The following is an 11,100-nucleotide window of genomic DNA, read 5'->3' as shown; positions in this document are numbered from 1 at the left end:
AAATTGTGCTGGGACAACCTATGGAAAAAAAAAATGAAGCTAGATCCCCATCTTCTTTTTTCTTAAAAAACTTTATTTTACTTTGTTTCATGTGTGTGGGTACTTGCTGATAGTGCCTGTGGGGATCGGATCCCCTAGAACTGGAAGGGTAGAGAGCTGTGAGCTGCCTTATGGGTACCGGGAACCTAACTTGGTGCTGTGGAGATCAGCAAGGCTCTGAAGCCCCAGTAAACTACTCAGACTGAGAATCTTAATGTAATGGACAGCGTTCTAAAGCTGTTAGCAAGAGACAGAAGCAAAAAAGATACAGGCGTGGGCTAGGACTTCTAGAAAAAGACTGCAATAGCACAGGAAAAAAAAAATCCCATGAACTAAAAAATGGGGTTATATAAAAACCTGCACAGCAAAAGAAACGATCACCAGAATGAAGAGGCAGCCTATATAATGGGAAAGAATTTTTCTAACTATAGATTAATATATAGACCATGCAAAAATACCAAATTCCCCAATCAAGCAATAGATAAATCTATTTAATGGATAATTCTCAAAAGGTATTCTAATGGCCAATACATATTTAAAAACATGTTCAATATTTTTAGTCATCAGAGAAACACAATTTCAAACTTCTCTCATAGTCTAGGTCACCCCAGTCAGAATGGCTATTAAGAAAAGAACCAGGGCTAGTGGGATGGCTCAGTGGTTAGGAGCACTGACTGCTCTTCCAGAGGTCCTGAGTTCAATTTCCACCAACCACACGGTGGCTCATCACCATCTGTAATAGGATCTGATGCCCTCTTCTGGTGTGTCTGAAGACAGCTACAGTGTGTGTGTGTGTGTGTGTGTGTGTGTGTGTGTGTGTATATAATTTTTAAAAAAAAAAAAAAAGAAAGAAAAGAAACAAACAAGAAACGCCAACAAGGAAAGCTACACCCCATGCACTGCCCCAGGGTGTGTAAACTGCTGTAGCTACTAAAGAAGTCCTCAAAGAACTAAAAACAGAACTACCATATGACCTGGCCAGACCGACCTGCCTATACGCTTGAGGGTCTCTGTATGAACATAAGCAGACATGTTTGCAGAGCTATATTTATGCTACACTGAGACATGGAACTGGATGTCTCTCGGCAGATGAAAGCATTAACAGAATGCAGAACATACACCTCATGGGGTTTTAGTTAGCCATAAAGAAAAAAAAACGAAATCCTGACAACTGTAGTGACATGGATGGGACTTGCCATGATGTGAGGGGAATTAAGTGGCACTCGAAGACCGAGTACCACATTTTCTTCTTAAAGGTGGACTCTAGATTTTAATTTCTACATAGCTATGTCTGTATGTGCTGTAAATAAATAGTCAAAATAGAAAAAAAGGACTTCAAAAAAGGGGATCTTAAGGGAGGAAGAAAAAAAGAAAAAGAGTAGTGGAACATATGTGACATGCAGGCAGAAAGGAGACAATTTGTAGCAAGGAGAGGGACCAACAAGATAGGGCTGGAGGAGGTCAGTAGGGAAAGGGCCAGGAGAGGAAAATGTGTGACAGCTATCAAAAGAAAAAGACAACGAAACTAACTTAAAAAAAATCCAATGAGACTATCACCACCTATGCTGAAAGCTGTATGTCTCACTAGTGTATCTTCTCCATGTTGACACAGCCGTCTGTCTACCTATACTTCTGCCACACTGGGGACTGAGCCCAAGGCTCTCTACATGTCAGCCTTCCACTCCACCACTGAGATATGTGTCCTCACTCCTGGTCCATAGTTACAGAGTATTGTAAGATTAGCTGTAGAGAGGTGGTGTAGGGGGCAAGTCTGGTGCCCACGATCCTGGTCCGTACTCCCAATGTACTGTAGCATTAGCTGTAAAGAGTTGGGGAGGAGCCAGGCGTGGTGGCTAGGCCAGCCTGGTCTACAAAGTGAGTTCCAGGACAGCCAGGGCTATACAGAAAAAAATAAAAAATAAACAAACAAAAAAACAAGAGTTGGGGAGGAGACAAGCTCGGTGCCCACTACCGGGGAGGGGATGAATGAGGAAGGCTGGTGATGGCCCTCTAACACCACCCACCTCCATATAGGGCCTACTCACTCACCTTGACACCAACAACGATGTGGGAACTTGGCCTCTCCCGTCTGTGCCTCCTTTCTTTTCTTTATCCTGAAGATGGCCCCAGGGCTAGGAACAGGGTAGCCTGTACTTGGAAGAATATCTGCTTAGTGTGCAGCTTTAGAGGTCATCCAAAAAGCTTTGTACTGGCTGATTGGAAAATTAATATCTTATACTGGGCACAGAGTAATTAACTTGGAGTGTCAAAAAATAATGAACTACTGGGACAAAGCATGGGGGAAAACCATGATGCACTTTTGATATCCCACTATGTTCTAGAAAAAAGGAGGAGGAAATATTTTCAACAAAGCCCATCTTGGATCCCCGGGCCAGTCATGCTCACCCACTGCCAAGAGGTGGCTGTAGATCTCCAGCATCACGTCCTGGTACAGAAGTCTCTGGGCGGGGTTCAGGCGTCGCCACTCCTCCTGGCTGAAGTCCACAGTCACATCCTCAAAGGACACCAATCTCTGTAACACAAAAGGTAACACTGTAACACTATGATACACAGTGCAGTCCATTCTGAGTTACTCTTCACTGGAGAGGTGGACAGGGCACACTGCACAGCAGCTCAGTGGTTCTTTACTGTGACAGATCATTCAGCTTTCCAGAAAATATCTATTCCACATTATATGAATCATATATTAGGTACATATATATTATATAAGTATTTCAGAAGCTAAGAAAATTTATAAAAATATCCATCTCTTTTTTTTTTTAAAGATTTATTTATTTTTTATTATATGTAAGTACACTGTAGCTGTCTTCAGACACTCCAGAAGAGGGAGTCAGATCTTGTTATGGATGGTTGTGAGCCACCATATGGTTGCTGGGATTTGAACTCAGGACCTTCAGAAGAACAGTCGGGTGCTCTTACCTGCTGAGCCATCTCACCAGCCCCCAAAAATATCCATCTCTTGTACACTCAGATTTTCATCCCCAAAGCAGCCAGAAATGGGTTGTCACTAATACTAATACAAAAAGGAATAAGCAGTTTGACACTTAGAACTAACATTACTCTAGACTTCAGGGAAGGCAGTTCAGTGGAGTGGTGAATTATCACAATTTGTTGGGAACCAGGCGAGGGAGGAGCAATCAATACTGAAGACTTTGCACAAAATCAACAGCGCTGTGTCATTTTAACTTGGGGAATTAATTTTCATTTTCACTAATTCAGAAAAACCCCACATCAAAATTACCTCCAGTATCTTTGGACATAAATAGTCCATCCACGAGCCAGAAGACAACTCACACTGAAAGACATATTACAAATTTAAAGAAAAAAAAAAAAAAAGCTTGAAATTGCCTCTTAAAACAATAACAGGTAGGTGTGGTGCATGCCTTTAATCCCAGTGCTCTGAAGAAAAAGGCAGGTGGACTGCTACCAGTTCGAGGCTAGTTTGGTCTAGGCCGTGAATTCCACACAAGGCTACACAATGAGGCTCTGTCTCAAACAAACAAACAAACAAACAAACAAACCAATAACAATTATTAGACAGATTAGACAGAAAGTTAAACAAATATTCTGCCAGAAAAAAACATAAAAACTTTAATAAAGAGAATTAGGGTGAAGGAGATGGCTCAGCACGTAAAAATGCTTGCTGTCCTGCCTGACCATGACTTCGATCCCCAAGATATACAGAGAGAAAGAGAGAGAGAGAGAGAGAGAGAGAGAGAGAGAGAGAGAGAGAGAGAGAGAGAGAAAAAGAGAGGAGAGAGAGAGAAAAGAAAAGAGAAGAGAAGAGAAGAGAAGAGAAGAGAAGAGAAGAGAAGAGAAGAGAAGAGAAGAGAAGAGAACTGCAAGTTGTCCTCTGACTTCCACACAATGCCTGGGTATGCACTACCACTCCCTACAATGAATGAAAACAAAATCTAAACAATCAATAATTAAAAAAATACAGTGGGGAATCAAGTTTGAATGACAGGAGTTCCAGAAGAGAGAGTGAAAAGGAAATAAGTTTCTGATTCGTATGGCACACGGAGACTTCGGGAGAATAAGGAAGTGATTCCCAACCTATACATTGACTCCAGCCAAAGGACAGGTGCTGCTACGGAAATACTTCCAATGCATCTCTACAATGTGTGCATATATAGAGGTCATCCAATAAGCTTTGTACTGGCTGATTGGAAAATTAGTATCTTGTAATATCTGACAAATTATTTCATATTTAAGTAATGACATGAATGGTATACTGGAAGAATCTTGTCCAATCATGGAGCTGTGTGAGAAGTCTGAAGGCTTGTGAACAGACAAGACAAGGTCTGTGACCTCAGTTTCTTAAAAAAAATTATGGAGTTGTCCTTGGAATGGGTTTTCATGCTCCTTCCAGGTAAAGTGGACAGGAGTGATTTACTTCGGATTACTCATTACAACTGGGTATTGTTATTTATGTGTCTCTGTGGAAAAAACACGCTTTTGCTGTGTGTGGTTTGCCTGTCCCATAAACCTTGCCCTTGTGATTTGACGTACCTTACACATGTGACTTCCCTTAAACCCTTTGAATATAAATTATCTGATGCTTGGAATAAAGTTGGTCACTGCATGAGACTTTAGTCTGCCTCTGTTATGATTTATGTATGTTCGGTCCACGGAATGGCAGGCACTATTGGAAGGTATGGCCCTATTAGAGTAGGTGTGGCCTTGTTGGAGTAGGTGTGTCACTGTGGGTGTGGGCTTTAAGAGCATCATCCTAGCTGCCTAGAAGCCAGTATTCTGCAAGCAGCCTTCAGATGAAGATCTCAGCTCTGCCTGCACCATGCCTGCCTTGAGAATAATAGACTGACTCTCTGAACCTGTAAGCCAGCCCCAACTAAATGGCTTTATAAGAGTTGTCTTGGTCATGGTGTCTGCTCACAGCAGTATAACCCTAACTAAGACAGCCTCATTCCTCAGCTCCATTCTCCCAGGTCTCACTGCCTCTACAGCCTTAAACAGTATGGATCTTAATTTTTGGCAAGGCATCCTGAGTCACTCATCTCTAAGACTTAGACGCCATGCATCCACGTCAAATGAACTCCTTCAAGAGACTCACAAAATGACAGTGGCTTTGAAATGGGACAAGAAGATACAGGATTGAGGACTCTGCAGGGGGCACAGGATTGCGGGCTGCATCTACCTAAACACCAAGAGGCAGGACAATGAGTGACATGACAGACTAGGAGGTGCAGGAGCACTGGCCCCTGTGCTCTGCTCTTAGCTGGAGGAGCCCAGGATCTGCTACTTCCCATGTCTGTCCTCCAGTTTTAGAGAACTGGACCCTGGGCAGCTGCTGCTTACCTCACAGGACCCTTCTTGCTCCTGTGGGTGCAGTCTCTGGGGCTTCTGAGACAATTTCATGTCAGCAGGTATGCTTCCTCTCTTGCCTCTTTGCTGGCTGACGCAATTTTCTCAGAAACTGGAAGCTGGGTGAGTGGCTAGGGTTCCCAGGAGAGCAGCTGAGCAGAGAGGCCAGCTGTGGTGAGGTAGGAAAATCCCACAGCCTGGCTGATGTGGCCTGCCTTCGGCCTAAAGAGACAGCAGAAAGTGAGGGAATGACCTTTCGTCCTCAGCCAACATTTGCCCATGAGTCTCTGAGTGCCCGAGACATGCTAGAACTGACAATACTCAGAAAAGCCCTGTCTGGTATTGAGCAGGGTGATGACAGAGAAAACCCAAACACCATAGTCTGGGGTCTGGGAGCTTGCTGCACCAACGTGAGGCACTGAGTTCAAATCCCCAGCTATCTGAAGAAGGCAGGCTTGGCGACAAATGCCTGTAAGTCCAGCACTGTGTGGGACAGAGAGAGGAGGACCTCTGGGCTCACTGGCTAACAGCCTAGCTTCAGGTTCAGCGACAGACCCAACCTCACGGGAAGAAGGCTGGGATGATAGAGCACGACACTCAGTAGCTTACTTTGGCCTCAGTACAGGTGCATTTACAGGCTCACACCTATGCCCACGCCCACACGCATATACCACAGACAACACACATGCCAAAACCCCAAACAACTTCCCCTTCCCTGAATTCCACACCAAACACCGTAGTTAGGAAGGCGTCACTGCAGCTGCTGTACCTTTGACTTGTGAGGAGATGAGGAATTAACCTCGTTGTTGCCACAGTGAGGGCGCAGGTGTGTGTGTACCATGGGCACTGAGGCTCTGCAGTGATATGACGCTCAGCCCGTCCTCAGAACCTGCATAGAAATACACATGAGAACGAGCGGGCTTTCAGGCTGCTCCTCTTTCTGAGCTTTGTTAAGCTGTTCACACACAGGCCTCCTCCCCAGTCCCCAACTTTTTTGAGACACGGTCTCACTGTGTTGCTGTACCTGGCCTGGAGCTCTCTGCTTCCTGAGTGCTGGCACTAAAGGTGTGCGCCATCGCACCCAGCACTCATGAGAGATCTTTTAACCAGGCCATCAGCACTGGTACGACCATTTCTCAACACACCCTAAGAGGAAGAGCAGGGCCAGTCCCGTTCCTTCCCTACTCTAAACCACACACAGTGCCCATGATCTCGGGCGCTCTCTGTGTGCCCATGATCTCGGGCGGCCTCTGTGTGCCCATGATCTCGGGCGGTCTTTGTGTGCCCATGATCTCGGGCGCTCTCTGTGTGCCCAGCACCCAGCACCCTTTCGCCTCCACCTGCCTTCTGAGAGCAAAGATGTGGAGCAGTGTGGTGTGGCGATGGCCACTCCTGGCTCTGTGCCTTTCTAGACACTTTTTTTTTCATCTATGCCCACGTTGACATCCTGTTCTCATTCCTTAAATTCAATGGCCCAATTCCTTCCCTGCCTTGGAAACCCTGCACATAAACACCAGGCCCTCCACAAAAAGCATTTCTCCCTTGTCCACAATGTCTTCATGGTCAACAGGACACACTCACTGCCGTTCTGGGCTTTCCGTAACCTCTGATAAGTGGAGTGACCACAGGATTAACTTAACCACAGGGTTAAAATGGGCACACCTGGTTCCCCAGAACACTATTACTTTGGCAGCCAAGAAATGTTCACCAGAGATGGCAATTTACTGGTTTCCAGAGAATCTTCAATAAATTCAATAGTGATGTCCAAGGAACATCCTCCAATAAGGACACGGGGTCATTCTGCTCAAGTGCCAATCACGGACATGGTCTCAGCAGAGACAGCATTGACCCGCCTCCTGTCTCAGCCCTCACATAAACTGGGCCCGAAGATTAGGATTTGCCTTTTAAACGTTTGCTTTGCAGCTCAAACTTCCTACAGGAGACTGCATGCTGGGAATGAAAAGGTCCTGTTTTACCATCCTTGCTGCCCGCAGCTCTGGTGCCTGTGCCCTCTTGTAAGTGTGCATATGCAACCCCCCTGGCTTTTGTTCCATGTGTTCTTAGTATTAGTTCCGCTGGCAGAAGCCACAGACTGACCGAGAATGGCTGGCCTTCCCAAATTGAGCCCAAACCACACACAATCTCATTTTCCATTTGTATCTGCCTGTTCAGTTCTCGCAGGCTACTACTAGAACGCAGCGCGATCGCCCTCAGAGACGCTAGCCCCAGGCTTGCGGGAGCTGGCTGCATTGTGTCTCAGCAACTCTGCTCTCCCAACTCCCATAGGATTCCCACCAGGGCATCCCTCCGGCAGCGGTGTCAATGTTACTCAACACAAATCAGCGTTCAACAGCGCAGCATCCTCCCTGCGCCACTGCGGCTCACCTCTCACAACACCGCAGAGAACTCTGCACAGGACACACAGTGCCCCTGCGACTTCCGCCCACGGGCTCTCAGTGTTAGAATCCAAACTCTCGTGGAGTGCGGGCAACAATAACAGAACCGATCTGCGCGGAGATTTAAGCGGATATGACCGCTCCAGACCACTTCCGTTTACTGCGAATCAGTGTTCTTCGCCACCCTCCACCCCCCTCCCCTTTTTTTCCCTTGTGGAGACTGGCGAAGCGCATGCGCACTACTATTTGTGTCGCTACAATTTGCCAATACTTCACATGGATCTTCCTGTAGTTTCTGTTCCTTTAGGAGCTGTCATGGCCACTCCCACAATACAATGATACAGGGACCACCATCACACTGTGTTAGTTCCACATAACCAGGCAAAGCTTATGGACTGTGACACAGTGAAAGTCCAAGGCTGTCTCATATTTTCAGGGGATTTTACTTCCTACCTATATGAGCATATCACTTATTTCCAAGAGACCGAGATGCTGCATATTACTAAAAATGCCATTTTTTCTGTATATTCTCAGGAACTTAAAACATTTCTTTTTTTCCGCTAAACTAAGAAGTAAATAAAAAAATAAATTAATAAATAGAAAGAAAAAGAAAAGAAAACTTGGTTTGTTGGGAAATGGGAATTGAAGCCATGTGGAAACTTTAAAGATGAAGGTCTTAAATAAACATGACACTGAAGCTTTTCATGGTGACCAGAGGTATGTGTGTGTGGGGGGGATCTGTTATCAATGACAAGTGTCTTTATTTTAATTCTTCATTATATATTGTGTGTTTTGCATATATAGGAAACAGTGTAGAGATAGGTGGAGAGGGAAATAATGATAAATGGTGAGAGACCAGTTGACAATGAAAGCGTGCAGTACAGCAGAGGGAATAAATCCATAGGCCAAAGTCGAATATTCAAACAAAATGAATGATTGTGTGCAGCATCTCAGGTTAGCATTCTCTAGTTCTGTGTAGACCAGAGTATGGCATTGAGCATGGTACAAACCGCCTGCTTCTGCTTTCCAGGGCTGGGGGCACGGGGAATATACCATCATGCCTAGCTTCACATATGATTTTGATTATCTTGAGAACAAATTATAGTAGTGGTGCTCTCATGACCAGGATTTTGTGTCCAAAGATACAGCTCCGGGGGGTCCCAAAGAGTAGCCTCAGCCACCCATCACCACATGCCAAATTATATTAAACCACATAAAAGTGAATATGCAAATATCAACTTCTGATCATTTGTCTGCTACATCTAAGCATATGATTGATACCCGCACCCACTTATTGCAGCCCAGGCACCACCTTGCTCATCCCTGGGCTCTCTCCTTATGCTTATGACCTCTCTAGTCAGTGAATGTGGTACAGTGCCCATCTGTCTTGCAGCCTGAGACACAGTCAGTCCACCAGGAAGATGGAGCACTTGCCCTGTGAAGGTGATGAAGCACAAAAGAAGCTGAAACCATATGCCACTCATCTTTGTGCTCCATGAGACTGACCTAATGGGCAGATGAGGAAGTTGCCCTGTCCATACCATAAAACCACCCCATGCATCCGGAGGCTGAACCACAGATACCCCGAAGAACATTGTAGGCCAGGCATGGTGGAACACAACCTTCATCCCAGCACTTGGGAGGCAGAGGTAAGCAGATTTTTGTGAGTTCCAGATCAGCCTGGTTTGTACAGTGAGTTCCAGGCCAGCTAGGGCTACACAGTGAGATGCTATATAAAAAGAAATAGCAGAAATGTACACAAAACAAACTGTCTAGGAGGGTAAATTAGATACCTGGAAGTAGTTGCTACAGCACTCGGGCTACAACACCTTAAGTTGGATCTGAGACATTTTAAGCATGAGGCAGAGAACAGAATTTTCCAGAAAAGAGTGGAAGTGAGGGTGGATAAATGAGGAAGTTCATAATAAATGCCTGGAGCTGCATGTGAGAGAGGAGGTCCCGTGATGGTGGAACTATAGATGTCACCCAAATCCCAAAGAAGGAGCTGAGCCGGAAATGACTGTGGAAGAGCATAAGCAATTATTTATTTATAAATAGGACCGTATGTGCCCCAGGTTAGCCTCGAATTTCCTGTGCAGCCAAAGATCAGCTCAAGTTCTGATCCTCCTGCTGCCACCTCCTGAGTGGTTAGATTACGGGAGTATATCACCATACTCAATGTAAACAGAGCAGGATATCAAGCCCAGGGTTTCTCCCTGGGCAAGCATTCTGCCAACTGAGCTAAGTCCCAGCAAGGAGCAGAGTGAATGACCACATAAGCATTTTAAGTACAAGGCTGAGATGATCACAGACAGACTTCAAAAGGATTAGCTTTCCCACAGGAATCAAGGTAAGTGAAGATTGGATGGTGGCCAGAGCTGCATTGCAGAAGGACTGGAGACAGTAAGTGCGGCCTGAATGGAGGTTACAATCGGAACACTTTTCTACTCACCAATGGTTTCTAAACCAGAAAGGTGACACTGTACTGAGATCTTTGTAGTGCAGTGTACACTTTATAGTATTGCGTATTAAGACTTGGATGTAGTAATAAATTTCAATATCACCAGGGAGAGATGACCTGGTGGGATGCAATAAAGCCTGCATGCTATACACACTGAATTGATTATGGAGGGAAAAGGCATCAAATTATATTCTGGCCATGCTTTTAGGCCAGAGATCTCAAGTGGAAGTTCAAATGGAGCCGCAAATTAATTCAGAGATTCTAGTAGTCACACTGGGATAGAAACAAATGGAATCCATTTAACAGGATTTGATTTCGCCTGAAATGTCCAAATTACTATTTCTAGATGCTCAACTTTCAATGAGTAGCTATTACATGGAAAAGTTAAAAGATTGAGGATTCTGGGACCAGAGATATGTGTGTGAAAGAATGTCGTGGGGCCCTTTTCTCAGGAAGTATTTTCTCTATTATTATAAAGGAATTATGAGGGGAGCTGAAAGGGCTGCGCCTCAAGATTATTTAACCAGTAAACAGTTGATGTGAGGAGACTTTGATGATACAGCTTCCACAGTTGCCAGGCACTTTAGGGGTAGGATGGTTCTGTAAGGCAGCTATTTCAGCCACCCATGCTTCTGGATCTTTAAGTAAGCCCAATAAACTCACTGGCTCACTAAGATGGACTTTGGTGCAATCATTTCTTTGGTCTGTCCTTTGCTCTCCGTCTGCAGTGGAGGTAAACAGCCTCCCCAGAACTAATGCAACAGAGATAAACTTCAACCCAACAGGAAACAGGTGAGCATGTCACAAAAAAGCTAGGAGGTAGGGGACATTGGTCCCCCGTGGACCATCCACTCCTAT

The 11,100-nt window shown here is 45.1% G+C and overlaps 1 protein-coding gene across 1 annotated transcript in view; it reads right to left on the bottom strand.

Moving 5' to 3' along the window:
• The window catches only part of LOC110326759 (zinc finger protein 585B-like), a 12,786-nt gene extending 4,891 nt beyond the window's left edge, over positions 1-7,895 (bottom strand). The window contains exons 1-5 of the mRNA XM_029538368.1: positions 7,771-7,895; positions 6,155-6,274; positions 5,380-5,607; positions 2,446-2,572; positions 2,089-2,187 (exon numbers count right to left, since the gene is read on the bottom strand). Of these exons, the coding sequence (XP_029394228.1) occupies positions 2,089-2,187; positions 2,446-2,572; positions 5,380-5,439 (286 nt within the window). The 5' untranslated portion in view covers positions 5,440-5,607; positions 6,155-6,274; positions 7,771-7,895. The remainder of the gene's footprint in view (positions 1-2,088; positions 2,188-2,445; positions 2,573-5,379; positions 5,608-6,154; positions 6,275-7,770) is intronic.
• Between the last annotated feature and the right edge of the window lie 3,205 nt (positions 7,896-11,100).

Source organism: Mus pahari, chromosome 1, assembly GCF_900095145.1.
Source record: "Mus pahari chromosome 1, PAHARI_EIJ_v1.1, whole genome shotgun sequence".
NCBI lineage: Eukaryota > Metazoa > Chordata > Mammalia > Rodentia > Muridae > Mus > Mus pahari.
The sequence above is the reverse complement of the archived record's forward strand: the minus strand, read 5'-3'. Positions and strand labels throughout refer to the sequence as shown.